Consider the following 20,000-nt stretch of genomic DNA (forward strand, 5'->3'; position numbering starts at 1 on the left):
CTAGTTTAAATCAATGACGAAGATGGTATCATAAGGTCCGACAAATTGTTTGGGACACTTTAATTTTCCTCATGTGATTGGTTATATTAAAGAACCACTGCATTCCGTGGTTAACTTAGTTCTTTTCTTATTTTTTCGGTGTTACGTGGTTGCGCATCATAGATATTGCCCCACCGTCGATACTCAATCATACGCCTTGTGAAATCACAGCAGAAGAACTACTTGACCGACTGCAGCAGTACACCGACCTCAACACACGTATTTGCGAACAGCAGCAGATAAATGAAACTTCTAGTGGGCAAATAATCAACTCACGTTACGTCCAAATCCTGCCAACTGGTTCAGACAATGCTGACGACGGTACCGTTGCTACTCCCGAGACAGTGTCTGCAGGAGCAGGCGAGGAAGACGGTTCATTCTACGGCGAAGCTGCAGGATCACGCTGTGCTCTAATTTTCCGTGAAACCTCTGTTTAGATAGGCATTGAACTACGATGATCGCTATTAAGAAATTTACAGCAGCTAGTCGTTAGCTTTCTGTTATGCAACCACCATAAATTAATGTAGGAGCCTTTGGAAGTGTTATTTATTTCAGTGAGTCATAAAAAACATATCTTCCGTAAACTAAAAAAAAAAACCATTCAACTATTAAAGTATGAAACATACGGCTCGTCCGCCATTATATATGTTAAAGAAAACTATTAAATTATGAAATAGAAACCGCGTTTGCCCCAGGGCAAAAGAAATAAAATAACAAATTGGAGCTTAACAGTTTTGAGGATGGTGATCGGACAGAGGGGATGGAAAACAGAGAAACAGGGATAGTATAAATGCTATAGTTAACAGAATTAATTGTTCCGTCGGGCCATCGTGGCACCTACAGTTGTATTGGTTCACAATCGTTTTGCATTTTAATATGCATACTGGATTCTTTTGTTTTATTTTTAAGTAAATCTTCCATGCCTTCTATCCGTTCGATAAAAGGTACACAGTTTAAGCATACACTAGTCACCGTGGAAGGTAATTTAATCTAGTCAATTCCAGCATTCAAAAGGCCAATTACTTGTCATTAAAAATATCTAATCTTGTTTAAATTATTCTTATTAGAGCAGGAATAAATATATCTCAATCTTCCAAAATGTAACAACATCTTTGCTGTATTAGCTAAAGATGATTGTTAACTATCGTATAACTATTCGGTATAACGGTTATTCTATTAGCATCTATGCTTGAACAATGAGTCACAAGTTCTACTCGATTGACAATAGTTTATTTATCATACCCAGAAGAACTGCATCAGCTTGCGGTCATAGGACTACTAGCCTGAATCGTGCCTTCATTTTCTTTCGATGAAGTGTTTTTTGCTTTTCTAAACACATTAGCAGCAATTAATGCTCTTAATTTTAGCTTTAGAATGATAATTATGACAAAGATGCCAGTCAGATGATCTTTTATTTTAATGTATGCATACATTAATATTATTATTTATTGATCGATGTTTATAAAAAAATCTTATCTTGTTCCAAAGGATAAAGACTATCCAGTTAAAAAGGTAAAACATAAGCAGACGTGTGTGCAACCACTTCATAGAATCCTATATGCTGTTATCGTTGAAGGCTATAAAGAGAAGGGTAGTTGAGCGTGCAATGAATTTGTAATATGTTCGAATTAATTTACTAACCCAGCTTCTGTTCACAGTTGTGCCAAGGTTGTAGTGCGTACAACTCTCGGTGCACCAACAGTCGATAAATGTCAGCTTTCAGCTTTGCCTTCCCGGTTTTTCCAGTTGTATAAGATTGGTTTGGCAGCAACGTATCCGATTCTGAACATTATGTATCCGATGCAATCATTTTGAAGCAATTGTGCTTGGCATATAACCTCATAAAAGTCTAACCCTCATAACATAAGAGTCTAATCATTACCATATGCTTACCCTTTTACCGCTTGGGTGCAATGTTACAGACATGATAACATAATAACACATTTATACAAAATAATGTATTGACCTCGGAGCTTCCGGACACCGTTCGGAAAGTACTGTAGATTGATCGATAGAGGTTACTTACATTTGTTATAGCAGCCCCTAATGTGTATGTGATGTATTTAGGCAAGTATTTGGCAACCTCGGAATATTGCGGCAATGTTGCAGCACGGGTTGTTGGCAATTATCGCCCAAACGATTAGAAATAAAGCGAAAACGTTGTATTAGCGATGGGTACGATAATCTTCTATCTTCTATATGTAAATAAACATAGATTACCAAAAGTGTTGAAAATCTCAAAACTCGTGGAAGGGGAGGAGATCGATTCTTTTTTTATTTTTGGTTGCTTGTTCATATGAAGATGGTATATATAGAGAGCAAACGATGAAAAAGATGAGAATAGAGGTTTAATTTTTTTTTACAGCCATACAACTATTTTCTTACAGCCATCCATTTTTCAAATTCACAGTTAAAACGCAAGAAGAACTTACTGGCAAAGAAGTTCTCACTACCGGAATCGAAACAAAACCTAAGCAATACGTATCACCCTACTTTCTCTCTGTGACACATTTGCTTCATCTTCGTTCCGGATCATGGTGAAGGCCAGGCTGGTTTGGTTTGGGTTAATCATGATACCAAGATGCATCGAACACCTAGCGGTAGAGGACATTGTTGAATTAGGATAAAGACATGGAGATAGTTGGTGGGTCGCGTCGCTATACATACAAAATACAAAAATTATCCATTCTTTATTGTTAGCAAGCCACGTAGAGCTATATTTACAATTTCAAATAAGTTATGTCCGCCGTTTATCCAATGACGCTCGCTATTTGTAAGTTGCTAGCTTTAAGCGAGTGGTCTATAAGGAAATCATTGACGGCAAAATAAATATATTATCAATTGTTCGAGACCTAACCCCTAATATAAATAAATCTTGAACCATCAAAGGCTATATGGGCACTAGTTTGGTAACTGATTCCGCTACAGGTTGCGAATCCGCGCGCAATACAGATCCGTTGGGAATGAGCTGTACAATGGATGGTGGTAAGCCTGATGTTGCTTATTTCTTTGCGCGATTGAAACGAACACAAATCAGGATTTTGTAAATCTAAATGACAAGCCGCAGCGGCAATGACCAGATGCGATGTAAGTACAACAGTTTTCAACAGCTCCAGCTGTACAAACATGTGCAACCGAGCATGTTGCGCAGTCGCTGTTTGTTGTGCGCTAAGCTGCAAAGCGCCTAACGTAGTGGTTGGGGCAAACATCCAGAAGTAGTCAGCCGTGAGCGGCCCGCCGTCAGTCCTGCGGTAAGGTTGAATAAGCCATCCTTGGTGGGCTGGCTCTAGTGCAGACAACGCGAGTGCCAGACCAATGTGCCATTGCGGCAGCCGGTTACAAGCAAAGGCATGCGCGGACTGAACGAGCAAGAGGCGACGGGCGACTCACACCCGGCGTCATACTCTTTCAATACGTGCAGGTTCTGCGCCGGCCCGCGGTTTGACTCGGTCTCGATGGTGCGGTGGAGCTCGGAACACTTTTCGTCGAATGCCAGCAAGCGAATTGAGTCACCGTACGGCGAACAGAGGATACGTCCGTCCGGCGAAAAGGCTGGCTCTTTTATGTAGCGCGGCAGATCACCAAGCTCCTCGATGTAGTACAACAATCGGCGATTGTTCGTAAACAATTTGGCTGGATCATGCTGTCTGTGGAGCTGTGGGTCGCTCGTTCCATCGAATGGTGGCTCGAGGGGCCGTCCAGCGGGACGCGGAGTCGTCGTTTCGGTGCCCACCAAGTGCATAATCTCTCCGTACGGAACGCACGCTGCCCACAACTCATTGCGAACACGCGCCGGTGGCGAGACGTGAACGCGCCCCGCCCGGCGCCTTTCCGACTCGCCCAGCGTAGCATCGTGCATACCATTGGTCAGGTCCCGAAGACTAGACACTATAACATCCTCACAGTAATCATGATCACCGTGCGTACATCGAAACGCTGCCGATACACGCTCTCGCCACAACCGCTCCGATTGCTCGGTGCGCTCAGTGGGCCTAGACAACAAGTTGTTCAACGCCACCCCACCGATCGACTCGCGGTTCAAAGGAGCAGGACAAGATCTGGGCTCGGCTCTTGGTGTTGGCAGTGGTGTTGGTGCTGGAGGTGAATTTAATTGCGAGGTCGTTTCCGGCACGGTAGGAAATAGCAAGACCTCACACTCGGACGACGATTCCGAGTCTTCACTATCGGAGTCGTTGCCGTTTGGCTGTTCAGGAATGTTACGAAGCAATCGGAGTTGCTCCATGCACCGGGAGTGCTCTATCGGCTCCGCGTCGCCTGTGTCAAGCTGCTTTGCTTCCGCTTCGCCGCCCTCATCACCCTCGTCGTCGTCGTCGTCGTCGTTTGGCAGTGCCTGTATATCGTGTACAGTAGTATATTGCTGCAATGGAAATGAAACAGGAATGTAAAAGACGTAAAAAAAAATAAAAATACTATCTACTAGCACCCAGCTGGCCTTGCAGTTACTTACACGTTCATTATCGTAGGCATTTGAGGGGTTGTTTCGGCTTACGGCACACCAACCGTAGGGATGGATCTGCAAATAGTACATATTTTACAAAAAAAAGAGCATGTCAGATGTAGCTTAGCGTGCATGTTCATACGTAAATGAGTAAATGAATCAAGCATGCTATTTGCCGACAGCAAAGAATAACCATTCGACGGCAAACACATTCACTAATCTTGCTCTAGAGTAAAAAGTAGCGAAAAAGCCGTCAACCAATTTTTCACTTCCGTCACCGTTTGGCTTTTATGAACTTCCTCTTCCGGTACCGACAGTGGTGCGGTACCCAATCTGCACGCAACATTATCCACAGCGAAAAGCTGCTTCATGCTCGAACAATGGTCTCTAGGTCACTCATCCGTCGCGAGAAAGGTGACACTAGGCTTCGAAGTCACACCGGAACACGCAGATTGCGATTGGCCACAGCGTTTGTTGTCATTCGCCACGACCATTAAAGCAAAGCGTTAAATTATACACCGTTCCGACACGTACAGGCTACTCGGAACCGCATTAGGCGCCAGGTGGCGAGCAAATTACGAAACAGGCGATGACATAACAGCGTTTCTATACGCAAGCGAATTCTGCTTACCTCCAAAGAGCTGATCACTTCCGCAAAGTCGTTGTGAGGAAAGTCGGTGATCAGTTCGACGCGGTTTCGCCGGCTCGACGGGTAGAACCAACGGTTGTAGTACGGCGTCATCATTTCTAGCCGGCGGACCGACTGTAGCAAACGGTAAACGTTCGGCTGCCAGAGACAACGGTCAATAAAGAAAAACGCAGAAAGGGAGAAATGAAAGAGCAAAGGGAGGGGAACATGGTTAGCACTGCGAACGTTGAACAGTGACGGAAAGCCACCCACCACATAGCATGAGTTCTGTCTACCTGGAAGTCTTCCAAATCGCTGTTCAGATGCATTATATCGAGATTGTGTATGACAATCATGTAGCCGCCGGAAGTGGTTAGCACCATGCGCGTTTCGTCCGGCGTCATCCGGCACCGCACGAGACCGGGTATATTGCACAGCCGTTGATAGTTGTAGATGCGCTCCATGTTACCATCCATCTGCCAGCCGATGACCGTCCCGTCCAGGGCGGACGAGATCAGCATGTTGTGGTGGCGCGAGATTTCGATGTTCTTGACCCAGCCGTCGTGACCATAAAACACACCGAGCGGTTTGTGGAGATAGCGGGCGTCCCACAGGCTCACCGTTTGGTCATCCGACCCGGACGCAAACATGTGCTCGTTGACGAATCTGCAAGCAAAGAGGCGCGCACACACACACATACATTATCGGGCGCTGTTGAGCGAGTCTAGAAACGGTACCCTTACTTTATGCAATTCACACTCTTCTCGTGCGCTTTCTTCAGATGCATTATATTCTGCTCGGACACGGGATCCCACATCTTGATGCCACTGCTAGCCAGGGCTCCGACCAAAATCGATCTGTAAGAACAGCAGAGAAAGGATGAAGTAATTAGTAGCGAACAATACGGCAGCATCTTTTTTTACTCGTTGCTTCAGTTGGCGCTTTACGCTACAATTTGTACTTTTTTTGGGACGAGTAAAGACATTGGCAATCGTCATCGTAAGCAATTTGATTCGATCGGTCCTTCCGTGGTGGGTGGTGACGCCATATGGTGTACAACAATGCGATGCGTTGCGGTAGCGTGAGTCACGCTAGCACCAAGAGCGCGGCTAACCATTCTGCTAGCGACCCGTCTCCGCCTTGGCCCATTCAACCATGGCGACCCTGTCGCGAAGAACCATGTACTACATGTACCACAGAACGGTGTGGTAAACAAACCGACCGATGATGCGTCTGGCCATCACAGACAGACAGACAGACATATGATGGTTGCCTCGCTTTCCGCCACCGCCACCGCCACAGACCCACCTCATCACAGCGCGTAGACCGGAAAGGCAAGCCACAACATATGTCCGCGGTATGCGTCTGCTTTGAAGTGGTCTGCTGCTTCGCGCACGCTGTACTCGCAAGCCAGTGGGAGAATATTTCCGTTGTTTTTTTTTTTTTTTGTCTACCGGCTACAGGACAACCACCAACCGCTAGTCTACCGGACCGATACTTCTCACCAAGATCGTATAGCGGCAGAATGAGGGCTGCACATTATGGATCACGCAAGAACTAATCTAGCTGGGTCCTACATGTGAATATGAGGTTCAAGCTAACAGCAGCAAACGAGAGCGATATTTATCGGGCGGCTAGTAGTAAGCGCCAATTGTGTCGCGCAGGGTTTCGGAGTCAATGTCACTATGTCACTAGCGAAAGGCACCCCTCTAGGTCCGGTACTAGGTGGACCGGACCAGTTGTGTTTGCTGATGTGTGCGTGGTTACCGAGCTGTATAGCTAAGGTGAACCTCATAATGCTGCCTAGAATCAGGCTTCAGCGAAGACGCAGTAAATTGGGATTCCCACGGCAACTAGAACATCAGATGCCTCGGTTCGCAGGACCACCATTCACCATGTTGCCTTCTTGCATGGAAACAGGTCTCTGCCAGCCGGCTTTGGAAATTGTGCCGCAGGTCTAGGATTCATTCCACTGTTTGCAGGCGAAGGTACGACATTCAGTGACAGCTTCAATGCTACCATACACCAGACATAGCCAGCCTGTAATGGCTGCTTAATGAAAAGCTTCAACAAGAACCTGAACTAAGCCAACAATTATGCATGGCTAGCTAGCATGGCACAAGGGGCGGCGGGCGGTTGATGGTGTGTGCGTGTTAGGCTTCATTCTTCAACTTGAACTTCACTGACCATCGCACCGGCGCTGCTACCATCGGCGGATCGGCGACACCTCACCTTGGTCACTACCGATGGCAGTAACGTAGAAGGGGAAGCTGCGGTGAGTTGTAAGAGGGCGGAGGGAAGGGTGGCGCCGGGGGGCTAGAAGGGGGTTCCACATTAGTTACGATCAACCGGAATGGTGTGGGGAGGAAAAAGGTGCTTTAGTTTATTTTATGCTTTTTGCTTCTTCGTCTTCCTCCTCCTCCTCCTCCTCCTCTTCTTTTTTTTCTCTGCTTCTGCTATTCGAATGTAACCATAAATCAGCTTCTCGCCAAGGGCATTCTTTTGCGCCGAGGGTGACACACTAGGAAAGGGAAGCAAACTTTGCCGATTATGTATTCTAAGTGAACATTAGGTCGCTGTGGATTGTTCTTTGATCACCGCCACTACTGCGTACCAAAAAGCCTAGACGCTTGCGCACCTCGCAAGGGCAAGCTGCCTTCCGCAACCCGTTAGCGGTTTCGCTATCAAGATTTACAGCTCTTTAAAAAAAAGAGAGAAAGAGAAGCAATGGAAACATCGCAACGGTCCCGTCACGACAGCAAACGACGTCATGGCGCATTAATGCAGAAAGCAGTCATTGATCGCAGATGATCACAAATCCAACTGGTCCATTGTAGGAGATCATGCTAATTGTTTGCACGCTGCACGCCGCAGCCGACACCACAACACCATGGAGCACCGAATCGATAGTAATACGAGACTTCTGAGTTCGATTTTGCGATTTGGAGGAATTTCATTGAAAAAAAAATGACAAAGCGTAGCGAAGGGGGCGAGAACGAATGGGAAGCAATGCGTAAAAGTGGAGTGGACAGCTAAACAAAAGAAGCAATCTTTGGAATCCTTGCGAGTAAAAGGGTGAATGAGCGAATATAAGTGAAGGACGGAAGGAAAGAGAAAGAGAGAGAGAAAGAATGGAGGAGAGAGAGAGAGTGAGAGCGAGAGCGATAGATAAGAAGGGAAAGTTAGAATGCAAGAGGGCTATTGAATGGTTGTTGAAAGGAGTTCCAAATCCTTACCCATCCGCAGAGAACGTAAGCCCGTTGATGGAATCATCTTCGAAGTCATCATTTTCGCTTCTGCAGTGCCTTGGTAACATCAAGCGTCGATTGAAGGAGCCGTACACCATCCGGTAGACAATGTCAGTATTACCTACGGCACGCGGCACCGTACCACGCTCTCGGTTCAATTGCCAATGATACATCGCTTTGTTTGCGGGAGAAGGAGTACGCTATGTTGAGGACGGTTTTATGGCGGAGTGCGAGCGATCTGCGAGAGCGACAGTTCTGCAAAAGGAAGCAACCCTTCCTGTTGCTTGGCTGCAGCTGGAACCTGATCACCGAACCGAACTCGCCAAAGCACTACCACTATTGAAACTGTCACAAAAAACTCGGGTTGGCTTAGCGTTGCTTGCAGGTCAGCTGGACACTGAACGGCGGGTATGGGTTTCCAGTGTATTCCAACGACGTTTTATGCTTTGACTGATAGTTGAGTTGATTCTTGAGTGGAGCACACGGCACTTCTTGCGACTTCCTTGGATCCTTGCACACGCACTAGGAAACCAGCGACCCCATAAGCCTCCGTTAAGTAGGCTATCACGAACGGTACAGGATGCACTCAGGTAAGCAAAATAGGGACACGGGCGGGTATAAACGGTGTAACTGCAACTTGCGCTTTTGTGAGGTCCACAGGCAAACACGAACGCTCGCAGTATCGAGCGATCCACCGCGATTCCGGTTTGCTATCCGCGGTACTAACTCCTTCGACGTGTTTGCTCACAGACGCATGGAAGTTCACTTCTCCGAGTCACTGCTCTCGAAATGCGACCGTTCGGTGCGGCCACCAGTCAGTGTTGCCTCAAAACGTAGCCATCATATTCGGTAAACAGGTATAGATGTGGCTCGCTGTCACGTTCCTTTTCACGGCAAACGTAAAACGTACAATCCCCTCCCTATACACTTTCATGGTGAGTTACTGAGTTATACTCAAAACGAGTTTTTTTCCTTATGTCCTATTTCGTACCCCTCAAACAACCGCCATTAGCGTACCCTATTAATCCCTGCTCTTCTCTAATAAACTAATACTACGTCTTTGGCCAGCATAATGTTTAAAATAGTAAAAAAAACGGCGACTTTTTGGGCACCATGAGTGCTTTGACCGATTATCTGCCAGTTCGCCCGATTAACTGTCACTCGGATAGAATGCCGGCAGAAAATAAGACGTTTCTTCTCGTGCATTTAAAATGAATAAGCCGTTTCATCGCAGTACATTTCATCTTAATACCGCCTTCATACGATTTTTATCCATGTTTTGGCCCGCACCAAACGAACCGAGTTGGTAGTCGAATTCTATAGCCTAAAACCGCGCCAGCCGCGTTGCTGACACTAGAATGTTGTCGTATGGAACACGGGAATGGTAGAGTAATGAATGAATTGTTCAGGCTATTTATAACTTCCTTACGTGGTTTCTTATTCCTGCTTTTCCTGAGCACTCCAGATATGCGAGAACCAGTATCACGAAGCTTCGCACGCTCATATTTTCCCGTTTTAATACTCACTTCCCGTGGCGAATAGGTTAAAACAAGCCCATTGCGTGGATGTAGCATTAATTTCTTTTTCAGAACAGCATGATGTTGATTGCTAGAACATGTTTGAAAGTGAAACGGTTTTTTCTTAACCACCCGCGACTCACCCAAACGAACCAAAACTAGTGAGTGAAGCTACGTGTGTGAGTGTTTGTATATTATGCTCGCTATAGCATGATGCAGTTCCCGGCAGCATCCAGGCAGTCTGAGTGTTAGGCAATCATCCTGAAACAGTAAAGAACCGCGTCGACATATCCCTACGCTTCGAGATTGAATTATCATTGCAAAAAGTACAGTTACGCCAGACTAGCCGGTGTGGCGGACGTTATACTAACTGAAATAACGTTGTGTAAGTACATATGAAACCCACGGGCGTGATTACTGTTGATTATTCGGAGTAGTTCGGGAGTAGCTATCAATTTAGATTAGGTATAAATTGCAACCGTTTGTAGAGGATACGTGTAAGTACTATGGTTTACAGGATAATGTTGAAACGGTGACCATTTGGCTATGCAAAGAGCCATAGCCCAGAGCAGAGTGTTGATGCAGAAGTACATTGTGTGCTTGCAAGAACGAGGATTTTGCAAAAAAAAAGCACCCACTATGCGTGAGGCAGGTACGGGTGCATTTCTGTGATTTTTGTTGCTACTGTTGTTGTTATTGTTGGTCACTATTGCTAAGTGCGTGTGTGTTTGAATGTGGGTTATGCCGTGCGTTTTTCGATGAAATTTGTTTAATTGTCGCGGCACTGCGGGAGCCCGAGCAGCGTGCCTTTTAAGTACACGCGCGCGCGTATATTTTTGTGTTATTGTGGATGCGTGCCAGTGCGTAGATACGTAATTGATACGAATGTGCATCAAAAACGATAAGGCGTAGTCCTGTTAAACGGGACAATTTCCTTGGCAGTGCTGATCCGTTCTGCGTGGATTTCGTTTAGTGATTTCACTGGAATTCTATGAACAGCGTGGCTTCCTAGCTGGCTTACTCACATGCGGTTGTTCGTGTTTATCTTTTGGTAGCATAAAACGACCTGAAGTAGCTCTTTTATTGTCATTGTCGACTGTGGGGAGCGAAAAATGCCTGCGAGGGACGGCGAATGAGCGAGCTAGGCTGTTGGAAGTCGCGTTGTCGCGTTTCTTCAGCCATGTACGCCATCCTTTCCTACTATAGTACCATAGTCTTCGCCGTCCTTCTCATGATCTGCGCGCACCGCGTACGATACCGTTGCAGTTTCGGGATTCTCGAGATACTATTATTGGAATAGCCCCTGTCATCGGAGCAACAGCATCCACAGGAACATACACGCGTTAGAAGAAGGAGGTGAGCGTTCGTCAGTGTAGCTGTGTGTTTCGCCTGCTGCTGCTGCTGCTGCTGCAGAAGGGGCAGAAGAGACCAATACCAATTATCTCTCTTCCATTGCGTGCGAATGCCAGGTGTATTGGTGTAATGTTGTTGTAAATACTTCTCACGACGGGGTAGAGAGAGGGAGTACAGCGAGCATTGACGGCGAAGACGTGTAGTACAGCTAGCGAGCATCGGAGGACCAACAACCACCAGACATTATCACCGCACCGAAAATTTCTCAAGTTTTTCCACTACCACTCGCTTCCTTTGAGGTCAGTGTGTAGCAGCGAGCGGAGTCTGCATATACCTCTGCTCAGGGTCGTCGACGTCTGCGGGAGTCAGACAGGATCAGGAGCAGGAGCAGGAGGAGGAGGAGGAGTAGGACGACGACGACGACAAAGAACACAGCGGAAAAAGCGGGTATGAAAGCGTGTCTTCTTTTCAGCATCTTATTCCCTGCCTCTGCTACCCAATGCACTTTGCTAGGATGGCCAACCCAGTGGGTAAGAATGTACGGGTCGGACGACACGGAGTGAGAGAGTCACAGCGAACACACCACATTCTGCCAAGGTGTCGTCTTCCCTTTCCGCACTGTGTGTGCGTGTGTGCGTATGTGCGTATGTGCGTGTGATTCTGAGGATGGCGGCGATGCCATCCTGTTCTCATGCTGCAGAACGCATCATCTATATTGAAATCATGTTGTCATAGGCGTGCTCTTGATGCCCACTCCGTTCAGCAGTGTGCTCCGCTAACCGACCAAGTAGTCTGCAATCAATAGTGAGCAACACCTCGTCTTTCCCACACAAATCCTGCAATCAACAAACAGTACAACGGTTGTGCAACAACCCGTGGTAATGTGGTTCATTCCCGTCGATCAACTTGAAACAGAGTTTACTCCCTTTACCCCCTTCGCAGAGTGGCAATGGTAATCAGGGGGCAGTGAGCGGTGGTAGGGGGCAGTGACAGTGAGCCGAAAACTCTCGAAGCGTCATCCGGCGCGCTGCACACATTCATGCATTCAATGAGGCAAGCTGCTAATATCTTCTTCTTGTTTATGTGCTTCTTCCAGAGCTATAGAACGTGCATAAAACTGGCGACATAGCATAAAACAAGCGATTCGTGCTGCTGTTGCTGCTGCGATCGATTGCAATCAAAGCGAGCAATCTTCAGTCGGTCGCAAGTCGCAACTAAGGCGCAACGGCCAAAGCGATGCAATCGTGTAAACTTCAGCCTCGCCGGACAGTCTTTGCCTCGACGAAACTTTATGGTGCTGCGTGTGCTGGCGAGCATTGGTCGTGTTCCGTGCCGCGATTGCACCGAGAAACTATATCGTGAGACAACTGAATTGAATCCAGCAACCGGCACCGCAAGGACACCGAAACGCTAACGCCTTTTGTAGCAAAAGTCGTATACAACCGGCGAAAGAAACGGGTTGCCATTGCCAAAAGACGTTCTATTGCGAGCATGATCGTATAGTGCATCCCATTGAATCTGCTCTTTTGTGTTTGTGTGAGGGTGTGTGTATATATGTTTTAAGTTAAGGTTCAAGCTTTATTGCTTACTTCGGACGATAACTGTCACGCATTGGAATCGTCCGGTGCAGTGCTTGGGACGCTGCGTGGTTCTGCTACTGCTGCCGGTTCCGGCCGAACAAAGCGAGGCCACGGAACCGCCAAGATGCCCAAGTGGAACAAACCGCACGGCGTCATCGTGCCGCTGGATTCTCTACTGAAGGAGCGCCGTAAAGAGAATTGTCCGGCGCCCCGTCGCTCCGCCGGACTCGTCGGTCGTTGGGGTATAACGAGTTTCACATCGATACGGAACCGCAGTTTCGGTAGGTTTCAATGCCAAACTCCTGCTTTCCAACGAATCTATCTTAATATTTTTAAAAACAATCTATGTCTATTTGTTTCAGTCTCCGAGTACAACAATGTAGACATGATGGAGCCCTCATCCGACGTCGGCGTTGCGCGAGATTCTACAGAAGCGTTGTCAAACCTGCTATCTCCGGTGGCGCAGGAGCCGGCGCGGCCTCGAAAGTTCTTTAAAAGCCGCAATATTCTGCCACCACCGTTGGTGGTGCCATCGCCCGACAATGCCTTCCAACAGCATCACCATTTAATGATGGCAGCCGGCGATGGGTCATCCACCATTCCGGCACTGTCTGCGCCCAACGCGGCGAACGCGGCCGTTCCACATCCGGATGAACTTATGCATACAAATAACCGAGCATGTGTGATCTCATCCTCATCGACGGCCCAAGTGGCTCCATCACATTACTATCAGCCATTGTCGGCTGCGGCCACACCACAGTTCTCGCCCACTGGTCCGCAGTCGGCCAACGTTGTTGGCGGTGGTGTTGTGTTGCCACCGCAGTCCACTGATACCTATGCTGCTCAGCATCGGCAACAGCACCTCTTAGAACAGCACGATCAGCTGCTGCAATCGAGCGAACCGATCGGTGGTGCCGTTGTATCGTCAAAATCGTCCTCGCGGCGTAAGAAACAGTCTCCGGAGGACGCTGGGCGTCGGTCGAAAGGAAGCAACAAGAAGGAGAAGAAGGAGAAAAAGGCAAAAAAATCGAAAGCGAAAGAGCCATCCACTAGCAGGGCAGCAGCAGCGCCAGACCAACCGAAACGCAACTCGTCACGCATTCAGAACCGGATCATCAACTACAACGAGGACGACGACAGCAATGACTATCAACTGCAGCGTCAGCAGCAGAAAATGGCATTACAAATCCATTTGGAGCAACCAGAAGTGATTGCCGAGCGGTACTCTCCCGACGAAGATCAGCACCCAGAGGTATCGCAATCGATCCAGCCAGCCTTTCAGTGTGACACCAAAGCGAACTGCTCGCCGACCAGCGATAGTTTGGCGATAGAAGGCGGCCGAACAGGTAGCCGACCGACGACCACCGTGCCCACACCCCTTGCATCGCCCTCGATCGGCGAGCATCGGCCGATTCTGCTGCGAATTTCCAAGGTAAGCTCAAACATGAATTTACTCTCCTACTTCTATTTTCGCCGTACAAATATCTACAGGGAATGGGTAATGGCATCAAACGTTAAGAACATCTCGTGTGAAAGTAGGAAGTCCTGTATCATTAATTTACGTGTACTTTAGGTGCTCAAAATGCGTCAAAATAATAAGCCGTTTCTGTCCCCGACCGAATCGGATTCGTTCCTGTTTAACCAACATAAACATGCTGATCCTGATATTGCATCTTAACATACGGCTCGTCCGTCATTATATATGTTTAAAAAAGATGTGGACATATAAAGTCCTCCTTCTTGCTAAAAGTTATTACACCTGGAAATTCAAAATAATTGTGCTTTCGCTGTAAAATGTACGCGAGTCGTAGAGGTTGACCGCCACTGGTTGGTTCGACGAGCATACTTTCATACCCTAGCTCGCTGACACTCGAGGCTGCTGAAGTGCGTACGTGTGGGTGTGTGCTTCGGAGGTGAAAACGCACCTTTAGCAGTTAGGGAGAGGAGAGGGAGCCCCAGAAGGAGCCTAACCGGTAAAGGAACACGCATACATATGCCATGGACGTTTGGTCACAGAATCGAGCGTACACCAATCACCAGAAATTGAATGGCTAGACGCACACAAACGCTATGTTCTCGTTTTCAAATGTGTGCCATTGAGTCATAGAGCAGTGCGTGCGAACGAGAGAGAGAGAGAGAGAGAGAGAGAGAGAGAAAGAAAGAGAAAGAATAAGTGATTGAGCAGGATGGGAAACGAGGAACAGCGGAGGAGAAAAGAGTTTTTTCCCGTACAGAATGAGTGCGGTTGTATTGAGCGGAATGGAGATATCATAACATTCATGCTGTGGTTGCCACCGTTTGCAGGGGGTAGCGTACGTTTGAGTGCGAGCCAGAAGCACGGCTTGCTAGAGCGGTGTGTGTCGTGGATCTCTGACTCTTTCTGTTTTTTTTTCACTTCTTTTGGAAACCTACGGCTGCAGTACTCGCAGCTAGCCCGTCTCGAAAGAGCCTCCCAGGAGCAGGGTGGTAACGAGAAACTAAGCTAGTGGTTTAATAGTGTGAGTCCGACACTGTTCCTGAGGGGCTTCCTCAGGTGCGTACATTTATGTTCCACCTAGTTTATGAAACAGTAAAAAACTGCTGCAGTACGGTTTCGTCGCGACTGAGAGTTTCCGCCGATTAAGCCGTAAGTTGAATCCATTTGACTACCCTTCAACCATAGCGACAAATACGGCGCTTGCACTGTAGGGTGGATGCGATGTTGGGTACAAAAACAGAAAAGCCCGCCATAGTCAGACCAGCAGCTGGTGGTGTAGGGTGTTTGTATGCGTGTGCAGCTCAGATATTGAATGGCGGTGTGATGACGACAATGGCGGCAGGCGGCTGGTGAACATACGGTGGCCCTTAAAATAACAAAGCCGCACAGCAATCTCCCAACACACCAGAGTCGCCCGCATCATAGCCGGCGGAGTCCTGCTAGTGCTCTAGTACGAGGATACCCGTCTGTTATTGTGCTGTGTCCATTGAAAGCGTTGAACCAAACGTGTGCTGCATACCGCAAATTGTCCTGTGCTGTCCGATAGCTACTGTCAACGAAGTGTCGTGCCTGGTGAGCGGGAGCGGGAATAAGGATGTTCGATCCAGTGACCCCGTGTGGCCAGTTCCTCGACCAGACAGTCGACCTACACAATCACATTATCGTCATCATTGCAGCGGCAGCAGCGCCCGGTAGCGCCACAGCAGCGCACCTCTTATCGATTGGCGGTTTCCTGCACCACCGTCGCTTCCCCTTCCACCAACCGGCGTCTACCTGTCCGCTTGCCTGCGTGTCAGAAAAGACGAGCATAAAGTGCCTGAATTGTTAGCGGCTTTCTCCGTTTCACCGGGGTGGTCATGTTACTGTTGTACAACGGCCGCGGCTGGGGTGTTACGCTGGAAGAAATGCTGCCATCATCACCTGAGTCGTCCGCTCGTACGTGCAACTACTACTACGCGCACAAATTGGCGACGCGACGCAAACTCATGCTCGTACAGCCTAATTAAATGCACATAATTATGACAACTGATTCGAGTAGAGCAACTATCACTTGTTATGACTGATATCATTTGTTATGACCTTCTTGGAAAAAGTTAATTAGTCTCGGCTTGGCGATGATTTTAAGGCGGGAAAGTCTGTTCGCACCAATCGGCACAGACCGATTCCGAATTCATACGGTAGCGAACGACATGGATTATTCCATTTTTAATGATACAATTTGTATTTCTATGGTTGGTTATGATGATTTCGGGCTCGTATCACCGATGCAACCAATTTCATCTTCGTACACTTCTTTTTATCAGTTTTATGCAAAAAACAGACACTTGGACCATATTATCAGTATTACCAGTGTATTCCCTGATTATTGGAAATGCTTCGACTGGCCGAGGCTGCAGTCAGAAAATAGGACCTACGCTATTGATAAGTTTATGAGTCCCGCGAGATTGGTTTATGGTTTTTATGTTTGTGTGCGCAGGTGCTTGTCGACGGACGGTCTTTGATTATACTGAAAAATGCACATCAACATACTTTGCGATGCTACCTTGGCGCTACAATCCTGCGTTATAATCCGTTTATTTGCTAACGTATTTTATGTCTGTACGTCTTTCACAGGGCACATCCATGCTAATTAGCACCGATAGTGAGGATATTTCTTCAAACAGTGCATCAGCACCGGTCGCTAGTGATTATCAGGCGCAGCAGAAGCAGCAGCAGCAGCCGCCAACTAGTACCGGCAATTCGGACACGACTACGGTGGACCAGTTTGCGTCAACATCTGCCCACTACCACCCGGCGTTGACTGGCAGTGATGGCCAGTCGCCAAGCCAGCAGCACCATCAACCGTTGCATGATGGACCGTACCAACATCGTTATGCCGAAGAGGGTTTGATTGGCGAACAGCAGCAACTAGAACAACAACAACCAAATAACATTGAGAAGGAAGGGGCCGTGCCGGCGATATCAGTACCTGTGGCGGTACCAAAAACCGATCTGAAGATAAAAATATCGCTCGGAGGCAAACCTATGGTTGGCACGACAACCACCACAACATCCGCAACCACGACATCTTCGCCGACGACGGCTGGCGCATCGCCTACGGTCGGCAGCACATCGGCCACTGCTAGTTCTGCGAAAGGGAATAAAACTTGCCGGTACAATTTCAAGAAGCGCGCCATCGAACAGGAACGAGCAAGGCACCATCTCTCGTCGAAGCGTTCGAGGGCGGCAGCGACATCTGCGACCGAACCAAAGACACAGGGCGACATTGCGGAATGGTTCGAGCCGACGGCAGCTCCGCAACAGCAGTCAGAAACTACGGTACTGTCAGCACTGTTCCAGCCGTCCCATTCGGCAACCGGCACGGCAACCGGCACGCGACCGGTCTTTCCGCTGCCCGGCACCGACACGTACGAGGTGTTTCGCACGCTGTCATCTCTATCCGGTGGTGAGGATTTCGACTCGCAGAGCTCTATCCTCGGCAGTGCGTCGTCCGACAACAATACGCCCAAGCACACACTACCGGCTGGCGAAGGCGATCATCACAACCACCATCAGCAGCAGCAGCCCCATTGCCAGATCATACACAGCCGCGGTTCCAGCGATTGTGGCAGTGACCTGGAGCTGTCGCAGAACAGCTCGACGGTAGCCGCACCACCCTCTGACGCGTACTCCGAGAACGAGAACACGCAGGATATCAATCCACGACCTCCGCTGGCCACAGCCCCCGTTTCATCGTCACCGATCAACGCAACCAGAACCGCGGTAGCGATGGCTACCACGCCGCTGGTCGCGGCCGGCAACACAGAATCATCGTCTCCATCGGTGGTGCCCCCACCGGCGACAGAGCGCGTTGAGGTACTTAAGCTGTCGTTAAAAAATGTGAGTAGTCGCAGTGCTCCGACCTACAGCCGTGTGACGCGTAACAAAACGAAAACACCGGGTACCGAGGGTGGTGCTACCGAGGCGATGCCGTTGGATGCAGGGAACGTGTCCCCGCAAAGTCTACGATCCAGTGCGACCGTCACCCGCTCGGTACGCAGTCGCGCAACCAACAATAACAGCAATCATAACAATAATAACAATAACAACACCACGGTTGTGGGGTCTAGTGCCATTGCCGGCGGTGCTCTCGAAACGACGATCAAAGCAAAGAAGGTAGCAAAAGGGAGTGCAAATGCTAGTGCCACGTCGAACGGCGACGGGACGCAGAAGAAGGTCACACAACAGCAGCAGCAGCAGCGACAGGATTCGAGTGAGTTTGAGCTGCCGATGAAGCCAGCCGGCCAAGGTGCTCCCAGTGCTAATCTAGGTGGCGATGGATTGCCGGAGCCACAGCCTGATGCACTATCAAAAGTACAGTCAACAGAGAAGATCTTGAGCAGCACTGGAAACGTAGCCGCTGCTACTACTACGAGGCAATACAGCAGACGGAAAAAGAATGTGGTGCCACCGGACTACCTGCCCGAGTTGTCATCGGCGACCTTACCAGGCGGCGGATCGATGACCGATGGCATAACGCTGCACGAGCAGCAGGATGTAGGAGTGTTGGATCTTGGTGCGCAGCGAGGACTCGGCTCCGGTAGTGATCTAGAGAGCAAGAGCATAATAACAACCAGTGCCACCCAGCTAATGAGCGACCTTTTCACGGACCCACTGAGGGAGCAGCCGTCACATTACCAGAACGCACGCTCAACGGAGGTGCCAATGGAGAGTGGTGGTGGTACTGCTGCCGCGGATGGTGGCACTGCTGATGAGATGGAGGCGAACTCAATGGGGCAACCCGTCGCCGCCAATACTGCTGAATTACAACCACCTGCACCGATGCGGCTGGTGTTACAGAAGAAAGGGTCGATCTTCAAGAGCCGCCCACTCGTCGGTTCGTCCGATGGTGCTCCCGAAGCCAAGAAACGGCATGTGTACAAGCACAAATGGGATGACGACGACGAAGACAATGGCAGGATGCGGGACAGTCGATCATGCAGTACCGCGGTGGTGGTTCCTAGCGATGGTGTCGATGGTCTTGATACCGTCACTAGCGGTGGCAGCGCAGGAATAGCAGGAAACAGTACTAGTGGCGTTGGGACTGTTGGTATCGGTGGGAGCAGTGGGGCTGGAGTGATTGTTGGCGATATGCTGGATGATCCTTGCGCACCAATCACTGGCGAAGGGGCAACTGGGACCGGCGCAATGCCGACGGTTGTCGGTGGAAGCGCTGTTGGCGGTGGTATTGTTGGTGCCGATGCAGGTACCGGTCCTGCTGATAGCAACGGTGATCTACTTGAATGTGATGCATCGTTAAGCTCACTACCGGGCGGCCTGGGAGCGCGTGCCAAACGTGCCAACAAACAGTCGAGCTCTGGCGGGGTGGGGCTAGCAGCTGGTGGCAGCGGTGGCCCCGGCGCTAGTGGTGTTGGTACCTCAACCTCCAGCACAAACAGCAACTGCTTTGGCGTGGATCCTGGATTTGGGGGTGCCAATGGGCTGCCGGGTATGAACACTGGTGGCAGTGGCAACAGCGGTGGCTACTACCCTGCTGGATCGGCTCAATCTTACGACTCGGAAGGTGCCGGCTTCGGTGGTGATTGGGACAACGAGTACGGTGGGGGTGAACAAATGCCGTCGAAGATACGCTGCTATCGCGACTCCAAACCATTCTACACGATCGTGCGGAATGTGAAGAACTCCCACCAGATGCAAGA

The 20,000-nt window shown here is 48.9% G+C and overlaps 3 protein-coding genes across 8 annotated transcripts in view; 2 read left to right on the plus strand and 1 right to left on the minus strand.

Annotated features, from left to right (window-relative positions):
• LOC126579613 (inositol polyphosphate-5-phosphatase A) overlaps positions 1-2,574 on the plus strand; it is a 10,536-nt gene extending 7,962 nt beyond the window's left edge. Inside the window, exon 9 of one of the 2 annotated variants that reach the window (XR_007608456.1) lies at positions 163-277. Coding sequence is in view for 1 of the 2 variants with exons in the window: in XM_050243083.1 (XP_050099040.1) it covers positions 163-476 (314 nt within the window). In the remaining variant the exon portion in view is untranslated. Of the gene's footprint in view, positions 1-162 lie in introns of both variants that reach the window. The other variant, XM_050243083.1, reaches the window with a different exon arrangement.
• A 129-nt stretch (positions 2,575-2,703) lies between these two features.
• LOC126579614 (DDB1- and CUL4-associated factor 10 homolog) lies at positions 2,704-9,283 on the minus strand. Of its 3 annotated transcripts, none has more exons than XM_050243084.1 (6): positions 8,363-9,283; positions 5,870-5,983; positions 5,423-5,792; positions 5,130-5,285; positions 4,508-4,573; positions 2,704-4,417 (listed from the first exon to the last, which is right to left on the minus strand). In XM_050243084.1, the coding sequence occupies exons 1-6, from the start codon at positions 8,545-8,547 to the stop codon at positions 3,326-3,328; spliced, it is 1,983 nt and encodes a 660-aa protein (XP_050099041.1). In that variant the 5' UTR covers positions 8,548-9,283; the 3' UTR covers positions 2,704-3,325. The 3 variants fall into 3 exon arrangements, with proteins under 3 accessions (XP_050099041.1, XP_050099042.1, XP_050099043.1); XM_050243085.1 differs by lacking the exon at positions 8,363-9,283 and adding an exon at positions 6,435-6,554; XM_050243086.1 differs by lacking the exon at positions 8,363-9,283 and adding an exon at positions 6,050-6,076.
• Positions 9,284-10,140: 857 nt separating this feature from the next.
• LOC126579624 (protein wings apart-like) overlaps positions 10,141-20,000 on the plus strand; it is a 13,324-nt gene continuing 3,464 nt past the window's right edge. Inside the window, exons 1-5 of one of the 3 annotated variants that reach the window (XM_050243101.1) lie at positions 10,890-11,247; positions 11,361-11,691; positions 12,341-13,105; positions 13,187-14,256; positions 16,915-20,000. The exon at positions 16,915-20,000 is cut by the window's right edge and continues 944 nt beyond it. In XM_050243101.1, the coding sequence (XP_050099058.1) occupies positions 12,949-13,105; positions 13,187-14,256; positions 16,915-20,000 (4,313 nt within the window). In that variant the 5' untranslated portion in view covers positions 10,890-11,247; positions 11,361-11,691; positions 12,341-12,948. Of the gene's footprint in view, positions 10,277-10,889; positions 11,248-11,360; positions 11,692-12,340; positions 13,106-13,186; positions 14,257-16,914 lie in introns of those variants that run through there. The other 2 variants (XM_050243102.1, XM_050243103.1) reach the window with 2 other exon arrangements.

This window comes from Anopheles aquasalis, chromosome Y (assembly GCF_943734665.1).
Source record: "Anopheles aquasalis chromosome Y, idAnoAquaMG_Q_19, whole genome shotgun sequence".
NCBI lineage: Eukaryota > Metazoa > Arthropoda > Insecta > Diptera > Culicidae > Anopheles > Anopheles aquasalis.

Excerpts from the sequence above, each read along its gene's own strand:
- LOC126579614 (XM_050243084.1), bottom strand. The coding sequence starts at position 8,547 with ATGTATCATTGGCAATTGAACCGAGAGCGTGGTACGGTGCCGCGTGCC. Across the intron at positions 5,793-5,869 it reads AAGAGTGTGAATTGCATAAA|ATTCGTCAACGAGCACATGT; the intron begins GTAAGGGTACCG and ends CTTTGCTTGCAG. Across the intron at positions 4,418-4,507 it reads ATGCCTACGATAATGAACGT|CAATATACTACTGTACACGA; the intron begins GTAAGTAACTGC and ends TTTCCATTGCAG.